This window comes from Dermacentor albipictus, chromosome 9 (genome assembly GCF_038994185.2).
Source record: "Dermacentor albipictus isolate Rhodes 1998 colony chromosome 9, USDA_Dalb.pri_finalv2, whole genome shotgun sequence".
Taxonomy (NCBI): domain Eukaryota; kingdom Metazoa; phylum Arthropoda; class Arachnida; order Ixodida; family Ixodidae; genus Dermacentor; species Dermacentor albipictus.
Window position 1 is genome coordinate 96,810,478 of NC_091829.1, and position 24,879 is coordinate 96,835,356.

The following is a 24,879-nucleotide window of genomic DNA, read 5'->3' on the forward strand; positions in this document are numbered from 1 at the left end:
GCAAAAAGCAACATTACCTCCTGCTCTTTTTTTCTCTGCTGGCCGGGAAAAAACCTCCATCTGACCGAGAGGAAACCTCATCTGATTATTGCACCAATGACACCGACCAGAAACACAACACGGAGAACATGGCTGCCGTCGCCTGAGCTGACCACTATGGCATGAGCTACGTGTTTTCACGAAAATCTGTGAAATTGTGGTGAAAACCTTTTTTCTGACTTGCTGAAGTTTTTTGCAGGAAACACCTTTCTGCTTCTTAGACTAACGCAGCTGAAGAAATTGGAACTCAAGCCATTGCAATACTCTATATATTTAAGGAACCTCATCGAGCAACATAAGGGTTCAACCCCCCCCCCCCCCCCCCCTCGCCTCCCAAAGGAAGGTCCCTCTTCAGGTGTTGACTGTAAGCAAAGGTTGGACGGTAGAGCTCACTTCATGTGCAGGAGCCCCAATGGAAACAGCAAACATAGTGCTCTTTGCAGTGATTACAATAGGAAATGAGGCAGGAAAGAGACCTAATTTTTTTTGCAAGACCTGCACAGGACACCCCACACTGCACCCTGGGGAATACTTTGAATGGTACCTTACTGTTTCAATGTACCACTAAAGGTCTGTAATGGACAACAACAGAGAAAAAAAATAAATGCATTTGCACATTCGAGTGCATTTTTCTTGCGGTGCCTAAAACTAATGAAATAGATTCGAAACAGATTGGTGGTAAAGTGGATTTGTGCTTGGGATCACAAAAGGTTAACGATGATTTACACTTGGGTGCTGCACACAGGCAGCAGCAAACTTGGAACAGTAACAACTGACAAGCAACGTATTGTTTTTAGACTCCAGTGACTCTTTCAATGACTTTGCTGTTGCTGATCTTTACCAGATTCAGGAACTTGTCTGCGAAGACTTGCGTTAAGAAGCGGCCCTCCTGTGTCTTTTTCACCGTCAGAAGGCTTCAACTGAAGCTTCTGAGATAGACGAGCGAAATTTGTGCTCAACAGAAATTATTTATCATAAATATCAGTGCAACGTATGGAAAATCATAAACCGAGCTCAAGCTGGTAAACTTGACAAAAATTTAAAGAGAGTTCGCAGGTATGTAAATGACCTTTCTTTAATCAATATCACATATATCAATAAAATTGTTTCGGGGTGACATTGTCTTAAGAACAGATATTCACAGAATAAACAAAAGCTAGAGAACGAGGAACATATCAGTCTGTCAGTCAGTCCCGCTGACATGTCACTAGTGAGCCATCATGCCATGGATGGATCGTTGTTCAATGAGGTGAAGCCGGCTGCTGCTGTTGTTGCTGTGGCAGGCTCTGGCCCTTGAAGCGCGTCAAGGCGTGAACCCGTCCGCCGGCTGCGTGGAACGCCAGCACACCCGACACCAGCAGCAAGAGGTAGATGGGCACCAGGGAAGCAACGTAGAGGCCGGCCGGGTTAAGCAGTGTCTGCACAAGAAATGTTTAGTGGCTGCAGTTACAAGATGCCATGACATGATGGTCCAACTATTCTTGGTTATTGTTTGTAACTGAGAGTAAAGGAGCCAATATGGTTACACAGAAAAAAACCTGAGCTGACAGCGCATGTTTTAACCCAAAACTTGAAACTGAAATAATTTCCCCCAGTCCCCCTCCACCGAGAGCGACTGCCATTTTGGCATGCCTTATGTAATGTCAAAAAGCATGGTGCCATTGCTGTGTCGTTTGCTCGAAACATTCCGAAACCGTGTTCGTGCCATGCTAGACTAACCTTGCTCCACACATCCTGCCACTCAATGGTAAAACAAGGGCACCGCCATTGCATTGTGCTCGGATTTCTTTCACTCGTGTAAAAAAACAGCGGAAAGCAGAAAACTCCCACAGAAACTATCTCAGACTGATCACCGAGACGCACCTGTGAAAACAAAACCACTGACCTTGCAAAACACACTTCATTTCGTCACCTGTCAGTGCTGCCAGACTGCGGTACAGTTAATGTGCAACATAAGTTCGAATACAAATTTACTACCGTCCCAAGTGAGCCTAAATTTTGCCAGCTTGCTGCAACACATGCACAATTTAACAAGCAATGCATAACTTCATCTCGAAAATTTGGTGTCATGACCCCTATGTAGTATATACAGGGTGTTTCAGCAAACACTCAAACATTTTCAAAAGTTGCCTGTGGCACATAGCACAATTCTAGTCCACGAGCTGGTCTACTCGAAGACGTGAACATTACCTGCAAAAAAAAAAATTAAAATGCACATTCGACTAATTAACAAAAGTTCACTAATTAAATTTCTAACTAATTTCCTTATGGCACATATTGCAATTTCCAAATTGTGAGCGGTCTCTTGACCACTCACGAACACGAAAAGCACTAAGAGGCTTTGGCATTGGGAAAAGGCATTGCTACAACATCGCGGCCCTGGTCTTTTTGGCACAGTCTCACAGTGAGTTCACAAGTTCTTTTGTGCCGCCAGGATCGATGGCAGGGTTTAGCCAGATGGTGCAGTCAGTGTACAAAGAAAGAGCCCATGAGGGAATGTGGAATCTAACTGACTACACAAGCCGTATTGAAGCAGGAGACAACAGTACATTTTTTTCATGCGGTCAAGTGGAAGGCTAATAACAGCAATAACCATATCCAAAATTTTCCCCAACGGGTTTCCAACTGCTCAAGTGGCCGCGTTTACAGTGGACCACATGTTGCATCACACACCATGCTGTATTGTGCCTTTCGTGATTACCTTGCTTCCCACATGCACTTGTTCTTTTCCAGAAAAGCTTATTATTGTTGATTAATACATCAGTGATTATTACATTATAATATAGTGTGAAGCTGACATACAAAACATCAAGCATGCCTCGTGGGAAACATTTGTAGGAAAAAGAAGAAACCTGCTGTTTTGAAAAATGAGATCAAAGGCAGCCACTATAAAACATAGCCTGCAACAATGTAGATGACACACAACCCAGCCATGCACAAACCTAACATGTAACGAAAAATATACAAGTGACAGAAGGCGCAACTCGTAAAACAAAGAAGGAATCATTTTATGACAGCCTACAAGCATCTCTGCACCCTGGAACTACCATACTAGTAAATTATTGCAAAGGCAGTGACGAAGCTATTTTGAAGGCATTAAAGACAGCGCTTGTTGTCAACATGAAAATGATTTTACATACATTACTGCATTACTGCAGTGGATGTTGAAAATCCTTTAAACCGAAGCCGTGACATAGTACATGAACTTAGGAGCAGGCAACTAGCCAAAACACCCTCGTATGCTACCTCATGGCGCAGAGGCTGTCAAAGGTCAAGGCCTTCGCTAATCGAAGACGCTCCGATCCACTTAACATTCTCGCATCCTGGCGTCAAGCACTCACCAGGCATGAGGCGACTAGGTGGGCGATGCCGACAAAGGCCACCAGGGGCCAGCGTCCGTGGTCCAAGGCGTGGAAGGACACCACACCCCAGAAGGTGTGGAGCAGCACGAACGCACTCGTTGTCAGAGCTGGACACAGGATTTAGCGTCAACTCAGCGTAGCAAATGTGATACATTGGGCCTATAGGGTTAAAGGCCAACTGCTAAAAAATTTCTCCCCGACTAAACTGGTTATAATTGCAGACCCTCCAATCTCGAAATAAATTTTCAAAAAATATATGCCACTGTTGAAGCTATACGAGCGCCGGTACAACTGCACCTATACTCGTATATCTTAAGCCACACAGAGTGTGTGCAAGTCCTACTTATCTCGATAACCAATTCCTGAATGTCACTACAGGTTAATTCCAGCTGTATTGCTCACTGAAAACCACACCAAGAGACTTTTGTGAAGTTGCATGGTCAATAATGCTATATTCATTCTGATCTTTTTTTTATTTCGTGCAATAATCAGAGCACAATTTAAGATTGTTCTTTAGTTAAAGCTTGTCAGCCTTAACCCAGCTTCCAAAGTGCTGCAACTACACATTACATTGTACCACTAAGGCTACAGCTATACTCGCTGGAAAAAAATGTTAACATCAAGTTTTGTGTGCAAGTTAGTAAACTTTGTGCTGTTGTGTTTGTGAAAAAGGCTCCCATGTGGAGACCAAATAGTCAAGATTTTATTAAATTCTTCGCCTTGGTCGGTGTCAGTTTTGTTCTCTTCGCGATTCCTCTCGACCATGTGAGATTTTGTCAGACACTCAACGTCGAGTGTTTCTGCATTCTGAAGACATTGAATTGTGGCCTCCACGGCCAAGAATCGAACCCTTGCACTCAAATGCAGTGATACTTACTCGAAAGTTTCAGTAATTATGCCTTTCACATTCACGTGACATGCAATTTGGTGCAGCAACATGCACTAGGGTGATGTGAAAGTGAATCTTCTAGAATTCATGTATCATTCAGGAGATTGTGGCAGCGAACAAGCTTGTTCCAATTTACCCCCTAGGCAGAAACTTGCCTTATTTCTTGACCCCAAGGTGGTGCATCGTTAGCTCTGATAAGTCGCAGCGAGCTCAGAGTGCGTCTAAACTCTAGTGCAATCTCGCTGACTCATCATCGATGTGAAGCATGCAGATTATGACTGCGAAATAGAACAAACCATTGTAACAGTTCCCAAAGTTTCATGTGTCATTACACACCATTCCTAAGAAGCACATGGTGGAGCTTTGATGAAGTTTAAATTAAATTATGAAGTTTAAAGTCTCGGCTCTTTACAGCGAGTTATGACTGATGGCATGGTGGATGGCTCCAGATTAATCTTGGCCGCTTGGTGTTCTGTAAGATGCACCAAAAGCATGGTATACAACTGTTTTTGCATTCCACCCCCATTAGAATGCAGCTGCCACATCCGAGAATCGGACCCGCAACCTCACGCTAAGCAGTGCAATGTCATAGCCGCTAAGTCACCGTGGCAGGTTGATGCAGTTTGAATGATCGGACGAGACTGAAGTGTCCGTCATCTACTGAACAATTTTGCAGCAAATTAATACAGTAACAGCTGGCAATCATGATGAATTCGAGTGCAGTAAAACCTTGTAATTCAAATTTCCTGGGAATGGAAAAAATGGCCGAATCAACCGAATGTCGCATTATCAAAATTTTTAAAAATGAAATTATGGGGTTTTACGAGTCAAAACCACTTTCTGATTATGAGGCACGCTGTAGTGGGGGACTCCGGAAATTTCGAACACCTGGGGTTCTTTAACATGCACCTAAATATAAGTACACGGGTGTTTTCACATTTTGCCCCCATCGAAATGTGGCCGCCGTGGCCGGGATTTGATCCTGCGACATCATGCTCATCATGTCGCATTATAGAATGTTTTACCAAACAGTACACAAATGCATACTACATTAACATGCCTTTGTTTACTGAATAAATCCGCAACCCCCACTTTTATTTCACACAAAACCAGTGTGAAAGCTACAATTCCTGCCATCTCTTGAACGATAAGCGCTTGTAGCGGCAAGGTCCTCGAGACTACCTTCATGGTGTTACAGTGTGGTGAGACACATCTCTTTTTGCGAGCGGACATGCTTTTCACTACCGCAAGCACATCCCGGCTATTTTGTCACAAGTCAGCAACCGATCACCCGTTACAATTTAGCCAGCAGATTTGACACGTGTGTGCAGGCTGCAGTAATTGGATTGAATTGGAGCCAACTATTGAAAGTAAAACTCTTTTCATTAACAGCTTGCGCCGTGTTTGAGCCATCGTGCGCCCCCTTCACTCATACAAAATGAAACCACTGCTCTCTGCAACCATAGCAGGTGAATCTGTGGTCACTGTCAACACGATCATCGATGTCGATCACGCAGTTCTGAAGATAAGCGGCCGATGTGGCAAAAATGCATGAATCAGTAGCTTTTGTTCTTCTTCCATTCGAAGTGGTTTCGGTGTTTTAATATTGTTCCCATACGGTTCTCTTTAATGCCTATGATGTACCTACCAACCTGCGAACATTAAAATTCTTAAAATCTCGTGGCCATGGTACCGAGAAGGAGGGGAGAATGGAGGAAATAGCATATATATATATATATATATATATATATATATATATAGACGTATAATTTTGCAGTGACTGCATGCTTTTCGTAAGATACATGCACACATGCAACACTGATAACTAACAAGCACGCCATAATTCTAGATCACAGTAGCTTTTTTAGTGACATTGCTTTTGCTGACTTCGCATGCTTCAGGGACTTGCATACATGTATATGAACTTGCTCAATGTAGGTACCTCTCTTGCACCATTTTACCATCATAAGATTTGCAACACAGGGTCTGGAGACCGGTGAGTGAAACTTTCTTGCATACAGAAATTAATTTTCGTAAACAGTGGTGCAATATTCGTAATGTTATGAAATGAGCCCCAATTCGTATCCTTTCCATACAATTTAGGGGAGGGGGTGGGTACGCTATAGCGATGTGGACTCTGCCACTTTGTTTCCGCTGAACGCTAGGACCGCTTTGCTCTTTTGCAATGTACGATTCGGAGCTCTGAGAGTTGTCCGGATTCACTGGTGCGCAGTCACACTCGTCAGAATTAACGAGACTTTGGTGCCATATGATAATGCATATGCTTGCCAGGACCGCACGGAGAGTCGGAATTATCTGATTTTACTGTGTTAGGGGTAAAAACAGTATAATTTGCAGATTTTCCTCATTAAGAAGTGTACTGCAATGAATGCAGACCCCAATTTCTTCTTTTAGAACATATTCCAGCCTGCACGTGCAGGAAGCGAACTTATCTTTAAAAATTCACGGGACGCTTAGTTATCTCTACGTGGATGAATGCAAAAGCAATGCGACCACTGCATAATGCTTAGACATTATACCACCATGCAAAGTCATGGGTTCAACTCCCCACAAAGTTTGTGAGTCCAAGTGCCTTAATTGACTATATCTTAATCAACTGTGCCTTAATTAACACAAAAGGGTGTGGATTTGGTTGCCATAGTTAACTATATCATAATTAACTGCGTCTTAAGTAACACCAAAGGTCAAGGGTTCAAGTACTTTTTGGACCATCAGTGGTTACACCAATGCTGACAACTACACCAGATTTTCTGCCTAACAAGCCACGTAATGCTTTAGCATTAAAAATACTTTCCACACACTTTTAGCTATTGCTGGTAATTAGGGAAAGAAAGTTGTAAGTCACCTGATGTGAGGAAGAAACCGGTTGACCCGCCGTTCAGTCCGACCGTGCCGGGACCAATGGCATCAGCGAGCACGTTGAGTAGTGAGAACACCCCACTCATCACACCGAAGCCCAGGCCAGACACTGCAGAGACACAAAATAGAATGAGCAACATCAACGATCACAGGTGCTCAGAAAAGAACAAATATTTGCCAAGGAGTGGCCGATTGCACACCCACATTGATAAACTGATTAACAGGGCTGAAAATCTCAAAAATAACACATAAGCCATGAGAGATGCCTTAATACCAGAAGGCCCTGGTAGATGGCAAGTCAGAAGCACAATGACTACTATACACAACTCCAGCCTGTATGAGGGCGCTCACAGTAAAATACCTACGCAGGATCTTAGATGAATGACCGAATGAATAAACATATGAAATTTGATTAAAAGTGATGTGCAGGCAGTGTGGACTTCCTTGCCTTTTTTACAACTTCAGTGACTCATTGGTACCGTTCACTATCCATACAACTCTAGTGGAAGTGCTACAAATGTCTTACTGAAATACCTTTTACATAATAGTGAGTAAAAAAATACAGCTTAGACATCACTAGAGTAAAACCTTGTCATAATCAAGTTGAAGGGAGGGCCAGAATGATTTCGTTATATCCATTACTTTGGTATATCCACTAATGCATATAGTACTGCACTATGAATCTATATAGGGAAAGATAATTTCACTTTCATTATATTGATTTGAAATAATGAATGTTAGCTATCTTGTCAATACCACTTGGTTGGAGAAGGTTTTACTGCAAAGTCGAAGCCACTGCGACAGACGAAACACAGGCTGCCAGGTGTGTCTTCACAAGGTGTCCTGGCCCTCCAAGGAAGATGCCAACATGGCGGCCTTACTTATGACATTTCTCTGCATACAACAGCACTCATCACTATATCTTCCTGCACTTAATTGTAGAAAATCTTATGGCCGTGTCCCACACATACTGCAGCCTACATAAGGAAGGTTCCCCCAATTGAATTGCCCCCCAACCTGTTGAGGGGCAAATCTGTCTGCACAGCACAAAGCTTCCCATGTGGGCGGCCACCTTGGGAGACAGGGACGCCTAGAAAGTCATACACGAGCAGAAACCTAAAGACCACAGGGCCCAGAGTTGTGGCTGTGGCTCTGGGCTCGGCAGGTGATGAAATCACATCCATTCACGGAGCGACCAGTGCTGGGCAGTAGGATAAGCAACGACGGGCTCTGTGTGATTGGCTATGATGGAACTACATGTGGTAAGCCCAAGCCACTGGTGCCTACCACTCACCAAACAGGTGTTGGTCCCTGCTGGGAATTCCTCACACTCGGCTAAACTTTTCCAACTCATACATGCAGGTGATGCCAATCCCCCTCTTTATGATGGATTATGTTCATTAAAGCGACACCAAAGTGAAAAATAATTTTAGCTGTATTAGTAAAGTACCTTTCAACAATAATAAAGGGACTGTCTACCACTCAGGAAATGGCCGCTATGTTGTACGTGTTCGAAAAGCCAACATTCAGTTTCAACTCATGGGATTGGCCTACATTGGCCTAAGCCGCGCTACCAGCGCTGCCTGGACAATTGCGTGAGGCGAATCCGAACGTAGGCTTTTCGAATGCGAACAAGATAGTGGCCCATGTCTTAGTATTGTGGTGGAAATGAGAAGATAGTGTGTCAGATTGTTGGAAACGAGCATGCTTATATTCCATAAACAAGGAATTATGTCTTTAATTTGGCTCTAAAGGTGGTGCGAAGATGACATGCAGCGTCACTAGATGGCAAAACAATGTCAACGAATCTGCGCACCCATCACGTAATAAAAAAATTCCATGAAGCTAGAGCTATTTTGCTTCGATACATTGCTGTACTGATGGAAATTGTGTCTTATGCAATGCTGCTAACTTTTCTTTGCGTCAGGGAGCAATTTCTTTTTATGCGAAGCATATTACGAGAGCTCAACCCAGCTCCTCAGGCGCAGCGGTGTCGCCTTCAATGACCTTTGACCCCATGCCATACCACGCGACACCGTGACGTCACGACAGAGGAGAAACGGGGCTCCAACTCGCGCCGTCGCTCGTGGCGTCGCTCAACTCTCGCAAGATGGGCTGGGTGGGAATCGAACCAGGGTCTCCGGAGTGTGAGACGGAGACGCTACCACTGAGCCACGAGTACGATGCTTCAAAGCGGTACAAAAGCGCCTCTAGTGAATGCGGTGTTGCCTTAGAAACGAGCTGTTTCTAAGGCTCAGGCGTGCGTCGCTTGCTCAGGCGCACATTTCGTTGCCGCGCCGAACGCTGTGTTGCTCGATGCTCACCGCGTCCAATGCGGGGCACGTAGTCGCTGGCGGGTCGACGGGAACGCTTTCGCGTTCCACTCTTGAAGGCGAAGCAGAGTAACGCATGAGTTGTTTCTTCGTCTAGCCGAACCAAATATAGCCAAGCAACAGCAGTTCACCAGGCTAAACAGTGGTTCAACAACTAAAATAAAGGCTAGTATGCTTCGCATCCTGGGCTTAACCTTAGCTAAACCACAGCCATTTTTTATTTCCAGTTAGCGTGTGCTGAAAAGTGGTGCTGCCTTCAAGCGGATGAATAGATGGAGTGCTGCATTGCTGGGATGGATGTTAACATGGTGATGCACAACAGTGCAAATAGCGTTGTGGAAGGCGTGCAGGGGTCGGTCATTTTCAGGATGCTGAAAGTGCGGTGTGCTTTTAGGATGTGCCAGCGTCATGGCAACACTAGTGTAGGCATTCCTTACCACAATGTGCTTGCTTGACTGTCGCACAAAAGGCTTGGATTGACTACACAGACTGTGCCAGTAGGAAGCACGAGAGACTATATGTGGCCACAAACACACAAACACAAAGATTTATGCAGCTGATTACGTGCTGAGGGTGACTATTCGGTTCATAATTTCAGATTTCAGTGTTTTACACAAAGTAACCATTCTTGCAGAAACCCGATGCATTTCCAGTTTGTCCCATTTACCAGGATGGCATTGCCATCGCGTCCAGTAATCAGCGTTGTGGATACAGATTAGGCAGTTTTACACAGTTTTGAGTACACAGTTTTTCAAGGGGACTATGCAGACTGAAAGATTCTGTTTTTAAATATGTCAACTTGCTCTCAGGAGAAACCACTGCACATTTAGACATTCTGGATGGCAGGCTTTCTATCGTGATATAAAATAGGAGGTCCCTCTTGAAAGCCCCCTTTGAAGTGAGAAGAGTTCCCATAATTCAGAACAAATGCAAAAATGAAAAAGGATGTTACTGCAACCTTGAAGTTTACGCACTAGCTCGTCGTGATATTAAGAATTTCAAAGGTGTATTCTTGGGCCTAGTCAATTTCTTATTGGTAAAGACGAAGTACATTATATTCCAAAAGAGACAGAGCCTGAATTTATCAAGCTTCAAGAACGTTTACTGAGACACTATAACTGAAATATGAAAGAATGCTGTGAGATCCGTGGCATCACAGTGATGTACCAATGCTGGGGTTTCAGTGAAAAATTCGAAGTTGAATCACTGACCTTCATTTTCTTTTCAAATAATCAACATTTTATCACGAAATTAACAAAAAAATAAAGTTTTCAACGAATGCTCTGTCAGTCTCAAAACTGACTATGTTTCTCTCTAGTGTCCCTTAAGTCGGTAATATTGCAGTGATCTGGTACTAGTGAGATGTGTCCTTGACTGTAAGTGCTATGTAATATAATGATACTTGTCCTAGTGGGATGTTGTAAGGAGATGTAGTGCCACAGAAATAGGAAATTGCTAGTAAAAATATTAACATAATCAAACAGGCCCAGTGCAAATGAAACAATCTGTGCAATTAAATAGATTAAAAAGACAAGCCCACTTGTTGAAACGCAGGCTCCCGCTTTTACCTTGTTCTCGTTTTGCTCATCATCTTAAACCAATATGTGCAAGTCAGATACAGTCGACTCTCATGAATTCGACCCTTGCGGGACCGGCAAGTGCTGGTCAATGCGCGAAAGGTCAAAATTAACAAATTGCAGGAAAAATGAACAGATTCAAATGTTTCTTACTGCTTGAAGCAGTTTGTCGTTGTCGTTAGACTACTTCAATGCTGTACTACATTAACTATACATGCCGTCATCGGTGAGTGGCCCACAGACCACCACACTATCGTCGGCGCTGACAAAATTATCAAAAGAAACCCTGCCCGGTGCACCACACAAGTCATCATCATCACTACAGGGCATGTTGCTGCTATCACTGTCATCGCCTAGAGAATCACTAGTGCCGGTTGGTGAGTTTTGGCAACCGCTGCATACATGAGAGGGCACAGGAGGGGGTTAAATTAAATGAAGCAGCATGCTTCTGCATTTGGACTAAACGGGCATTTCTTCCATAGCGTTTCTCACTGGGACTTTTCAGTGCGCTTGAATCAAGCGAAAAGTCAAATCAAGGGAAGTCGGCTGTATCTCCAGTAAAAGGCTGTTTAAGATTCTTCACCAACAAATTTAGAACCCTAGTATCATGTGATGTGCGTGCATGTGCAGACGATGTTACTTCTGGCAACTAAGGAGGGCACAAAATTCGCAATAAAGAAAAGAGACGAGAGGGAAGAGGGCATGTAACAGAGCAATGAGAGAGAGAGAAGTTTAATGATATGAAATGCAGAGAGGTCGGCCTGAGGTATATTCCTCTAGCCAGCTACTCCGCGTTGGGGGAAGGGGAAGAGGAATAAAATATCCCTCTGATATGGGCTGCTACAAGTTGAGAAATACTGATAAATGGGTGATCTTTCTACGAGATAAGAGCCAAGGTTAGGTTTCAGTGCTGCTATGCCAGAGTGATAGATTCATGCGAATTAATGTTCTAGAACAATACTGGGGCAACGGAAGAAGCTGTAGTGGAGAGCTCCAAAGTAATTTCGGCTTCCTAGATACGCACCCATATTTAAGTATGCCAGCACTGCAGGGGCTGAAAATTCAACCTTACACCGCTGTGCTTAGCAACATAATGCAACAGGCACTGAGGCACAGCAGCGGTTAAAGAACATGGTTCTCTCCACAGTGAGCGGTGGTGGAAATGACACCCAACGTTCCGGTTTACCACCCAACAGTCTGGTTTACCGCCCACCATTCCAAGGTTTACCAATCAAAACTTTCCAATTCACTTATTTTTTTCTATCCTTGGGTGTTCCTTTTCTTGTGTGGGGAAATATCAGAAAAAATAAATGGTGCAAAAGTTGAAAAAAAAAATCATGCTCTTCTAGTGTGCGTTGACACAAATTTAGTGGACAATAGGGAGTTGGGAGATGCCATTGCACTGCAGAGAACAAGGCTAGGGTGGCTAGAATAATAGCACAGCTTTCTCTAGACGCAATGCCACCATTTTGGAACCTTCACAAAAGAGAGAGATCGAAGTTTCAGATAGCCACAGTGGCATGTTTGAGCACGAAAAAATACAAGCAGAAGTGAACTAGCGTTGCGATTCGTTACTGCTGCCACGTAGACACAGGAAGCTCTCCTATTGACCAATGCATATTAGAATCGCCGGTGTGTGGTTCGCGTGCATTTTGACAGTGCTCGGCCAGCTGTGCATTTCCTTGTTTCGGTGAAGTTTGGTGATCGTGGTAGTATGCGTCGCTGGTTCCCGTTGGTTTTGATAATCCGTTCATAATGAAAAATTGGTGAACAGAAATTCGAAATAGTGGAATAGTCGCATCAAAAAAGAAAAGAGAGAAAGAGAGACTTAGTTAGATGTGCAGCATGTACATCCGCCCTGCTTTTCCTTCCAGAAATAGTATGTACAGAAGTAAGGAAAAAAAAACAACAATAAAGCACATCAAAGGAAACAAGGAAACATTGCATGAATTTTCGCTTTTTCTTTTTTCTGGTTTCTGTACAGGTCGTTACGGGAAGGAAGGACAAGGTGGATGTGTTCACGAAGGAGTTTACAATGGCCGAGCAAAGATGAAACAGACCACATGCACAATGTACTTTGTTGTCTTCTTGACCAAATCTAACATCACTTTCAACACTATAACAACATAAACGTTGCTATGAAGTAAATGGAACTTCGCACTCATTGTCGTGTCCTGTTGTTTGTCTTCAAAGAATCATTCACACAGTTCCGCCACATAGAAACGCATCACCACGCCCGAGCAATGGCCTGCAACTCACCATAGGAAAGCGTGGTCCGAGAGCTGGAGACGACAGCACCGTCCGCGCCAACTTCCGTGACCTTCTTTAGACCCAACTCAGCTTTCCTGCAAGGCATAAATTAAATTCAGGGGTGTAACGTGCCATAACCACGATCTGATTATGAGACACCCCATATCAAGGGACTTCAAATGAATTATGACCAACTAGGTTCATTATGAATTATGACCAACGTGCACTAAATCTAAGTACATGAGCGTTTTTGAATTTTTCCTCCGTCAAAATGCAGTTGCCACAGAAGGCATCAATTTGTCAGCAGATGTTACACATCACACACAACAGTGAACCTTGTTAAATATCTAGGCATTTTCCTGCTCAAACTAGTATAAGCAATCGCATTCCACTGTCTTTTCTTCTTAGTACTCTTGGTGAGTACTAATGTAAGGTTCACACTAAATAATAACTTTATCTTACTGAAAGCTTGCCGTAACTACAACAAAAAAGAAAAACAGACCAGCTAGAAAGAAAATGTTTCAGCCATATCCTGGTGAAATGTGCTACCATCTGTAGTTACAACTTCAAAAAGCACACAATTTAATTAGTCTAATAAGTCTTCTAGTATGTGCCCCAAACTCAGCGTGGTATTCCGTTCAATCAGTATTTATTTTACTACACTACTTATGTCACCATGTACATGTACATAAACTTGTACTTTTGCAGCCACCCATCGTCCTCCTCTCTATCCCACTCTTCCCCCTGCACAATATAGCTGGCTAGAGGGATGTACAGAGGGGTACACTGTTAAAGGGAACACTTTAGTGCAGAGCATGCCTGCATTTGCCTCTATCGCAAAAGTACAATCACCTGGATTTGCAGCAGATAAATTTTGGCTGGTAGCTCTGACTCCTTTCAACACACCTGTGCAGTGCACTGACATTGCTTGCACAGCCACTTGCAGCCAGGGCACCAGCAAAGTGAGAGGCACGCTTTTGAGTGTTCCCTTTAACAGTGGACCGCACTGTACCTCAGGCCAACCTCTCTGCCTTTCTCATCGTTACACTATTCTCTCTCTACCTTGTTATGTGTGGAGTCTTCCATGTGTGTGCAATTATTAAATGTTATTTTCTTCCATTTCCTCCCTTCCTTTTGCGTATGAATTTGCTACTGGCTATTGTGTATTTGCATATTATTGCATTTGTTAAGCACTGCTAGATAACCCAGCATGTTCAGTGGGAAGCGGGGGAGAGGAGCCCTACTGAGGCATTGTGCATGATGCATTTCGGTGGTGACAATACGGCCCGTCGCTACATTCGTTCAATGCTAATCGCCATAACGTTGACATTAAGTGTGAAATGGGTGCTGCCGGAGTTTTCTATCCCACATAAGCCTGCCCACTTTCTGCAAGTGCCTCAAGGACCACTCACAACTAGTGAAGAGTTCTCGCCTTCTTTTAAAGTGATACCTCTTTTTGGCTTTTCCCTCCACTTTACAGTATGTATGTCTCTGGCCAACTTAGAACACTAAGTACCGCTGGGTACAGGGTCTCTGCTAAGTTGACATATGCAAATTCCCTGAGTTTTCCATGTTTTTCTTGAGTGCCTTTGCAAAATTCCCTGAGTGAGACATAACTTTGTTTTATGTCAAGATGAGCTGACACTGTTACGTACTGAACTTGGTCACTGAGTGTGGTCCATGGACTATGATTATGGGGAGTGCCTTCTCACAGGTACAGAAGCATATACAGGGTGTTTCAGCGAACACTTTAAAAAAATCTTTAAAAGCTGCCTGTGGCAGATATTACAATTATAGTTAATGAGCTGGTTTACTCGAAACGGCGGAAAATACTTTCACAAAAAATTGAGATACAATATCGACCAAAATAAAAATTCACTTGTTAAGTTTTTAACTAATTTCATTATGGCCCATATTGCAATTTACAAATTCTAGCTGTGGAGTTCGCAAGGCGGATCCACTTAAAACAAATTTTCAAGATGACACCAGTTTCTAGGTATAAATTCCTGAACTTTGCAGAGAAATGCATCAGTGTTCCAGTTAATTTGTCAACGAAACATCGTTTCATGCACTGAAGCACCCAAGTAACTGGAACTCCTCCAGCCGATGACACAGCATCAAAGACCATTTGTTACGATTTCACTCCTTTGCACAAGCCAGCATTAGCGCGACTTTCGTTCCTTCTCAATAAAATTGCAGCAAACTTTCTCTGATAGAAACACAAATTCCCCGAGTTTTCCCTGGGTATTTACAGACTATTCAAAATTGTTGAGGATTCCCGGCTGGTAGACAGTCTGGGGTATGTGCCCAATATATATATATATATATATATATGGCTTGCGGCAATCACACTGGCCCCCGGTAGTAAAATGAAGAAAAAAGAGTAAAACGTACGTTGAATAAGTACAGTATATCGCGCCGACGTTTCGGCTGGTGGACCAGCCTTGGACAAAGGCTGGTCGTTTCGACCAATGCTCTAGCCATTAAACCTTCAGCAGATGCCAGAAAAGTGAATAAAACACCCTTAAGAATTTGTGCAAGCCAGTGCATATAACGCATGGCGCATTTTGTTTGTCGCTTAGCAAAAATTTGCCTATAAATGTAGGTGAGCGCTTCTTGACTGACGATGAAGAAAGCAGTTAATGGATGCATCGGCCTCTAAATTCGCTTTGCATTGCTCATCGTTACTGTGGAAAGTTTTTGCAAGGTCAAGTACATCATGTCTCGTGATTCAACACGTTTTAACTAACAAGTGGTGCTTGCTGCCTGTCACTCAGTGTTCGCCGAAGACATTTAGCAAGAAACTTTGTACTCAATACTAAAACTTGGCAAGAAAAATTTTTTTTCTGGTATGTTGCCTGTAGGCCACATTCGTCAATAAAGGGTTAAAAATTGAGTTTACAGGCACTTCCAAAGAAAAACGAGTGCCACAGCAAGATAAAAAAAGGATCATTTTACTCTTTTCTGTAGTGCAGATAACAATACTTGGTGAGGAGCTTCTTCACATGCTTAGGAACCAAAAACAAACAAATTTAGAAAATGTGCTTTTCTGGCGAAAGTCCTGGTTATATCCTCGCGTCCTCCTTAAAGAGTCTGAATGTAATAGCTTTTCGTAGCTCTGTTTTCTTGATATTTCGCAGCCAACATTACTGCACACACCTCTGCTGTAAAGATACTTGTTTCCGGGTGCTGGATGCCACATTCAGAAAAAGATGGACTAACTGCTGCATAAGACACACCAGCACGCAACTATGATACATCGGTACAGAATTTTGGGAAAGAATATTTCACATTAAGTTCTAGGAAGTGCATTCAAAGCATCTCTGGGGCATGTTTTGTGACTGCTAAAAAAAGATGTGTCCCATTTTACAAGCTGCCAACAGCTAACAGCTTTGCTGGAGACGAGGAGATTTTCGAGGAGTGGCACACCCATTTCCTTATTGAGTTTCCTCTCACACATCGAGAAGGGCTCTCTCACTACAGGTGAGCTTAAAACAATTTAAATAATTATGTGGGTTACAGTTGGATAAGAAGGATCCTTATAGTTTGAATGTAGTGCTTTCAGAAAATATGCGAAACTGAAGTATGACCTTTGCAGATGGACTGACCACTCAAGTTAACAATGTACAGGATTTGTCCTGATTTGTGGCCAGACAGATGGCCTATTTTTGTGAACAGCATTCCCATCCCCACTCGAGAACCAAACGGTTCTCAAATGTGGTTTTGCGGGTCAAGCCACAAACCCACTAACCGCTTCTCTCGTTCTGTACATACATATTCGATAGGCAATCTTTGCTGCAGAAACAGGGGATTCACAATAAGAAAAGCATTTACTTACGTGGCTGATATTCTGAAAGTAAGAAAACTTGGCCTCAGCTGTTGTATCTGTCTAGGCACTTAACTTCACTTTCAACAACCCCCCTGTCACCTGTTTATCACACTTATTCTAAGACATCAGCATCCAGCCTGACAAAGCAGATGAAGCTGCATACTGTATAGGTCACCTTGCACGTAGGGCACAGCAACCTGGAGATCGCTGCCTTCTTGAATGTTGCCAAAGTGAGGCCAATTGTCATTTGATGGAAAGAGAAATATGCACAGCCAGTGGTCTAATAGCATTCAGGCAGTTGAGCTTATCCAGAAGGTGAAGGCCATGATAAGTGAGAATGCCGAGAGGACAATTATGGCCATTGCCCGGTGGGGCTTCAAGTGGCAGGGCCAACAGCCAATATTTATGCGCACAATGTCATTACTCATCACACCCAAGTAATGAACTAGCTTGCTCCCAGTGGGCCTCCACGGCCCAAGAGTGGCTGGCTGAGATCAACAGGGCTACTAATTTCTAGGAAAACTTCCCTAGACCTAGGGACATTAAAGATTGTTTAGAAACATATGTCTTTTCTATATCTAGGGAAATTTCACACCGAGACATTGAAACAGTGAAACGGCTGACATGACAGTGTCTTTCGATTTCAGTCTCCGCAAATTGTCTTCGTCTTAGCATGCAATATGTAATTTTTAATCATACTGCAGTGCAGTGCACACAACTCGCCATGGAAACGACAGCATGCAAATGCCTTGGGCACGTTAAGAAAATACTGCTACTGCAATTTCACCATTTGTACCTCTGGCTGTGCTGTCGATGTCTGTGCACTCTGAATTAAATATTTATCTGTCACTGTCAAAATAAACGTATGCTGCAACATCAAACAAAGCAGCACGGGCGAATCTGGGTGTAAGCAGACACACACAACACATACCTAGCACCGAGCACGACAATGTGGTTGTATTGCTAAACAGCCAAATATGCACATGTATACTAAAATTTGCCAGGAACTGCCCATAGGCAGAGTGATGTTGAAAAAGAGTGCCAGTGGTCATGTCTTCGCCTGAGCTTTGCTTTGGAGGAAACACAAAATTGCTCATGTATCAGCTTGCTTTGCTGCAAATGATGTGTAAGCACTTAAGTGTGGTGGTGCTACGTCTGTAGAGGGCGTGCAAAAAAAATAAGCAGATATTCACATCCATTAGATTGGTGTTGTCAAGCAACACATATTGACATGGTGGCATTTTGTGGGGGATGCACGGTGCCCAACTTCCTTACAGCTCGAATAAATTTATGTGTAATCTTGGCACTTTGCTCGACATGCAAAACAAGTTTAGACAATAACAAAGTATAAATGTACCGATGCAGTCTACGAATAAGGGCTTAAGCAGGAGGCATTTTTTTTTAAAAGCTAGCGTGGAAATAAATTTAAACTAAAATTTGGGGTCTATTTTCATAATATGCAAACAGAAATTTACCTTTACCAAAATCATATTGTCAAACTCATTAACAACCACATTTTGCAAGAATATAGAGAAATTTTTTTGTTAATGTTAGGGGAGAACTGGTTTCAGAAGTTGACAGCACTGATCTGCACCTACATCACCCTCAACGAGTCGTCCCTAGCTCAAGAAATAAGCCTCCTATGCTGCGGTATATGGATAGAGTCATTGAGAGGGAGACTAATTGGGATCCACACAATGTGAAAAGCTTGCTAAAAGCTGCTATCGCAGAAGCATGTTGCGGTTATCTAAGTAGAAATGGGTAACAAAATAAAGCACAAAGGTGGTTTTATGCAATAGCCTTGCAAAACAGCGGTAAAAGTCAACACAAGATATCTGGACCACCATTTAGATTCCTGGCTGAAATATTGTCGGTAGTCTTGAAGTTGTCACGTTCTCAAATAGTACGTCCTGCACATGGTATCCGATTCGATAGATAATCCTCACTGCAGAAGCAGTGATATGTCATTACAAAAGCGTTCCTTAGATGACCGCTATTTTAAAAGAAAACTTGGCCTCAATTGCTGTTTTGTTGGGTTTGCCAGTGTGCAACAAGTACCCCACTTGCTCGCTCCCTATCTCGCATTCTTTATGCTGCTTTCCCCACATGGCTCGCACGTCTTCTGGAATCCAGGCTTCCGTCATAGCACATGCTGCGAAGAGAGCTGGGGAGGTATTCTGTAAGAGTCCACCTAGTGGACATGTCCATTTCATCTGCTGCTTAATTGCTTATTGGCTGGGCTGGGCTGCACGCCCACAGCAGCAAGGCACTGCAGCCAATCAGGACTTCAGCAGCAGACGAAATGGGTGTGTCCACTAGATGGACTCTTACAGAATACCTCACCTGGTGTCATTAGCTGTGCAGTGCGATGAGAGACAGTCTGAGTGTTCCTATGCTAGCACCACCTGATGGCACGGATACTCGGGTGCAAGAGTTTCCCCCTCTTTCGCTTAGGGCTGTTAATGCGCATGATTGGTCCGCCCACTCAACGGCATATCAGAAGCACCAATATCTAATCCTCAGCCTTCATTTCCCATTGTCGCAAGAGCCGTTGGGCCAACCATGGCTCAGTGCGGATGCGCTGATGCAGGTGTTCCCACAGCCTCAACAAGAGATCACGTGGCCACCGGGGAATATGACTTTGACACAAGGATGGGCACTTGCTGCCCATCTCTGGGTGAGCGGTATGACAACTGATTACACATGGTCGACAGGAATTGCATGCTCGGCTGCACTCTCGTCTCGATTCCAGCCAGTGCCACTTAGTAAGTGGCGCTGGCAGTCACATCTCAACTCCATCTCAGTCAACATCTCAGTCACAACTCCAGAGTTCCAGTTAAGTGGGACAGCAGCAGTACATGTTTATGACAAGAAGCACTTTTTTTCTTCCTAAACACAGAAATGACGGTGTGACATTGTGTGTAGCATTGGCATGCTGATTCTGCATGCCAACGCTACACCATTGTCCTTTTCAAGAAATGTATTTTGCGCCACAAAGTATACCTAGGAAATCTACATGCTAGGATTTCCTGTTATCTCGCGACATTTGAGACACCTTTCCTAGTTGCTTTTTGCATGCTGTGGCAACACAACAATCTAGATCAAGTTCGCACTACTTTACCCGATCACTGATGGCCAGATATGCCTAAACCACTTCATATCTGACTTCCCATCTGTGACGAATGTGTCATGCAGTTAATTTCAAGCTTACTTAAAAATGTACAGAAGGCAATTTCTAGTAAGATGTACAGTGCTCAGTGACTAAAATGTAATAAGACCGCCTGATGGTGGGAACTTTTGTGTGCTACCAGTGATCACTGAGGGGTCAAACGCAGTCACAATGCATAACAAAGAATCTTGTTTTCATCACACACCATAAAGCATCAGCTCAGCGTCTCCATCATCCACCAGTGGCGCGAAAATGCCAGCATCCATACACTCAGAGTATCGCGCTTGAATCGCTGAACACTGTGCAAGGGGTTTCATGAGGAATCTGACACACCAACTTTGAACGAACACAATGACACAAAGCCAAGGAAGGAGAGGAGAAGACTTGAACTGAGATTTGGCTCCAGACGTACCTGAGCACTCGGTAAAAGAGATAGCGGCCAGCCTCCTGGAAGGCCACGGAGCAGACGACGCCAAAGGCCAACTGCTTCCGAAGCGGCACCACTGCAAACCACACGATGGACGACAACAGCAGCGACAGCAGCCAGAAGAACGCCCTGCACGTCCCCGAAAACCAAACATCAAGTACTCGTTGTAAGCGAAATTGCATAAGGGTAGCGATCAGTGCACAGTGAATGCTCTCACCCGAGTGAGAAACCGAAGTTTAACCTCCCATAGCAACACAAAGGCCAGGAAAGATTGTCTGAGTAATTGCTGAAACTAGCCCAACATCAAGCTCTTACAAGCTGAGTGTAATAAACAAAGAAGGACGTCTTCAGAAAGGAAGTTTATGGCAGCCTTATATATTGTACTTGAATGCTACTAGCCCAACAGCTTCTATTCCCTTGTGCCCATTCACATGTGTGCTAATCCAATCAACTCTGGATAAACAAAACTTGGCTAAGGTTCTTTCGGCATATATGTCTGCTTTAGGATAGCCAGACATGTGCACAATGATTTAATGTGACTGCCAGGTTTATAAATGAAGTTTAATAAAACTATCTTTATGTTCTCTTTGGTTAGACAGAATCGCTTGTCTCACCTCTGGCAGCATATGGGGCGATGCCTTCATGGACTCATTAAAGTTTCATGCTCTTCATTGGAAATGTGATTTGTGCCCCAGTGGTAGTCACCTACATCCACTATTACTGACATAAATAGGCCAGGCCTTCAGGTATGTCTTGCATGCACATATTATTTGTTGAGTGCATGTCACTGATTTTTTTCTTTTTCTTTTTTTTTACTATTTGCCAGTAAATTAACCTGGTAGCTCAGAAAAGCAACAATCATACTGGAAATTGGGTTTCGCTCATTCAGCTTCAAGACCCCGCAGCAAAGGCAGAGCAAGCCTCGCTGTTAACAGGCAGCTTTCTTTTTTTATTACCTTCTCAAGCACTTGGGTAATAATGTGTTCAGTGGCATGGCAGAGTTGGCCTAGTTACTTGACATTCGTCATGAGTATTCTAAGTCACAACAAGTGCAAGAGAAAGGAACGCAGTTCTGTGGCTTGAAATGCTCATGATGAGTTAGCCGGTGCTGTGGGAATGGGTGTGAAGCGCATTCAGGTAGTTTCACGGTAGTTTCACTGACCTATGACGCGATGCTTGCAGGCATCGCGTCACAGTACCAGTGCAGTACCACAGCAACAGTCGAAACTGTGCAACTCAAACTGGCTGCAGTGTACAATGTATATGAAAGTGGCTCCAAGAACGTTGGTACCACGCACTTGGGTTATAACGGTAGGCAGGGAAAAGGTGAAAGCGTAAGCAATGTTGATGACATGAGAAGTCCGAGATGACTTCTAAGCGATATGATACGCTAGGCGACAAGATATGGTTGCGCCCGTATGCTGTGCTGACCGGTGGACACAAGCAAAACGACAATCGCGCACCCCTGCGCGACACTGCACGTTATGCATGTGCAACGTAGATCGGTGAAATCGCAAGACGAGCATAGAACTGTGGACAAGCGGATGGAGGGAGGGGGGACACACACTACGACTTTCACTTCATGCGAGCAGCAGGGCATAGACTCACGCGGTGATAAGTATGATTATGCGAATCGGGTCTCTGGCGATGGTGATGGCGAACATGGACAGCGCCGGTCCGAATCCGATCAGGGTGCAACCGATAAACTCCATGAGCGTCATGACGCCGCTGGAAGTCCCGCCGGGGTGCAGCGCGTCAACGCTAACGATGCACAAGAAAATCGCTGCTAGGTGTTGCGGCCCAGCGGAGACGTCGTAACGCGGGGCACGTCTACGGGTGGTCCGACAACCACACTAAAATGACAGCCACGAAAATGAGACACTACTACTTGAAACACCGTTCCTCGCTTCCCATACAGACAGGTGGGAGGCAGAAACAAAACTAAAGCCGTATGTAAATCGCCATCGACACCGTTGCATTTGACAGGTAATCGCTACTGCTTGCAGCGACACTTACGATGGTTGCACGACCAAGTGAGACACGAAAACCTTGACTCAATTTGATTTCTTGCAATCGCTGTACTTACAATATTCTTGCAATAACTTCCAGCGCTTGACGCGCAAAATACACAGCCTTCAAAATTGCCGGCGATGCGATTCCCCATACAGTACGCCTTAGAGTTTACAGCAATAGAGGCGTATGTTTCCCCCTTAAAATTGTAGATAAAATGTTACTGCCTAAAATGTTTACTAGCACTGATATTCTGTCATACGTGGTATCCAATTAACACGTAATCCTAATACACACCCCAGTGCTGGCGCCCCCTAGAATACAAGTGCACATCTTGAAGGCCATGCTTCTGCTGGTTGCACGCGGCGGATGCGGTTGCGAGAGCCAGCAACACGTTATAGATGCCGGGGTTTAGACCACCTATTGCTCGAATTTTGCAGAAAGATTGCATTTTTAGGGGGCATGTTTCACTACTGTTGCCTGGCTCGTCTAGAACAATAATTGAGGCAGAACCCATCTCACAATTACTGTCGACGGTAATGCGAGTTCTAGTATGAGGCGTATTTTTGAGCCCCTCAAAGCGAAGAAAAACAACCTAAATAAATATGAGGGAAACCCACACCATCAAGGTATACGCCTCGTGCACCGCCTATAGAGGCGCCACTGAAAGCCACCTAGCGGACGCTTCCAACAGAACACGCGGGAACAGTAGCAGACGACAACCCTTTGCAGCAAGGATGACTGAAGTTCGCGGCTGCGATTTCTCCTTTGTTCGGGTGCCAGGCTGCTTCTTCTGCGGTGACAGCTGTAGGGAAGATGCTGACCTCTGTGCGAGCGGGTATGAACACGATGTTACCGGTGTCCACATACGTGCTAGGTGTGTCCCGCAGACAAACGTCATGAACCCCATTTACATGACGTGGAGCTCATGTTCACTAGCCGATAAATTTTGTTGAGTGATGCGATCTCTCGATGGTTCTTTTATACTACCCTTGCCACAACGCTGCTTCTTTACCTGAATAATAAGCAACTGTCGTTAGTGCAGACTTATATCAAACAAATCCGCACGGTGCAATCTCTGCATATGCGGTTGTCATTTTTCTGCCGATGAATGCATGTGACGCCGCCAAATAAGTTCAGTCGAAGTCACCTCAAGAAGAGCAATTGCCAATTTATTGGTGGAAACGCGTACACTAGCCAACGAAGTCACCAAACACACGGGCTAATAAAAGCGTGTGTTAGTGCTGTACTGACAATGCAGTTCTGCTGCATACGCTGATGAACTACCGTTCCCGCTGCAGTTTGGTTTGTGCAATTTTGAACTCCCCAAGGGAGCTGCTTGGCAACGTACAAAGCTAAAGACTTACTAATTTTTCAGTACTTTATTATATTACTAGAGAGAGGTGCCACGTGATATATTTAAAGGCAGAGCAGCGCCAGTCAAAGTAGATGAGAGCTGGCGGCAAGGCCCGGTTTAGTCGTCTGCAGCGTAAGTATAAGAAAGAATGCAGTTGAGTACAAAACTCACATGCAAGAAAGGACTGCGTTGTGAAACAAACAAATCACTCGGCGTGTTAAGTTTGCTCAGGCAGCATCGAGGTGTGATGACTTCCCAAACGAGACGCGAACTTTTCAGCGAGAAATGGAACAAAAATACCATATGCAGCAGCTATTAGCAATTCTCGCCCTAAACTACCTATTTTCTAAACACATTTCCAAAAACGCAAACAATATCCAAGATGCCCTCGGGCGAAAAGAATAAAGCTGTTAAAGAACCACTGCCTTGGTATCATTCCGATAAGACGCGGCGTGATTTATACCCTTTACAAACAAGGCAGGGTGAAAACTTCGCAGCTCAAAATAATTTACAAGAGTTATGCATGGAGCAACTAGCAACAGTTAAACATGTGCAAAGCCACGCATAAAATCGATGTCAAAACATGAAGTGCGCGACAGCTGGTGCAACGATTTACTGCGCCACATGAAACCAACAGTTTCAGCTCTTGCAAACTTCAGTAGCTTTAACATACAACGCAATGCGCTCGTGCAGTCGTGCTGCCTTGCTAGCGCAACGCGGTAAAGAAGCGGAAAACAATATAAGCGGCAAACAGCAT

The 24,879-nt window shown here is 44.0% G+C and overlaps 1 protein-coding gene across 2 annotated transcripts; it reads right to left on the reverse strand.

The window, feature by feature from the left end:
• Positions 1-1,096: 1,096 nt before the first annotated feature.
• LOC139049932 (gamma-secretase subunit Aph-1-like) lies at positions 1,097-22,719 on the reverse strand. Of its 2 annotated transcripts, XM_070525823.1 has the most exons (7): positions 22,364-22,719; positions 20,741-20,884; positions 17,169-17,180; positions 13,340-13,425; positions 7,157-7,279; positions 3,381-3,508; positions 1,097-1,457 (listed from the first exon to the last, which is right to left on the reverse strand). In XM_070525823.1, exons 1-7 carry the CDS (start codon positions 22,474-22,476, stop codon positions 1,281-1,283), a joined length of 783 nt encoding a protein of 260 aa, XP_070381924.1. In that variant the 5' UTR covers positions 22,477-22,719; the 3' UTR covers positions 1,097-1,280. The 2 variants fall into 2 exon arrangements, with proteins under 2 accessions (XP_070381924.1, XP_070381925.1); XM_070525824.1 differs by lacking the exon at positions 17,169-17,180 and having other exon boundaries at positions 22,364-22,717.
• Positions 22,720-24,879: the final 2,160 nt, after the last annotated feature.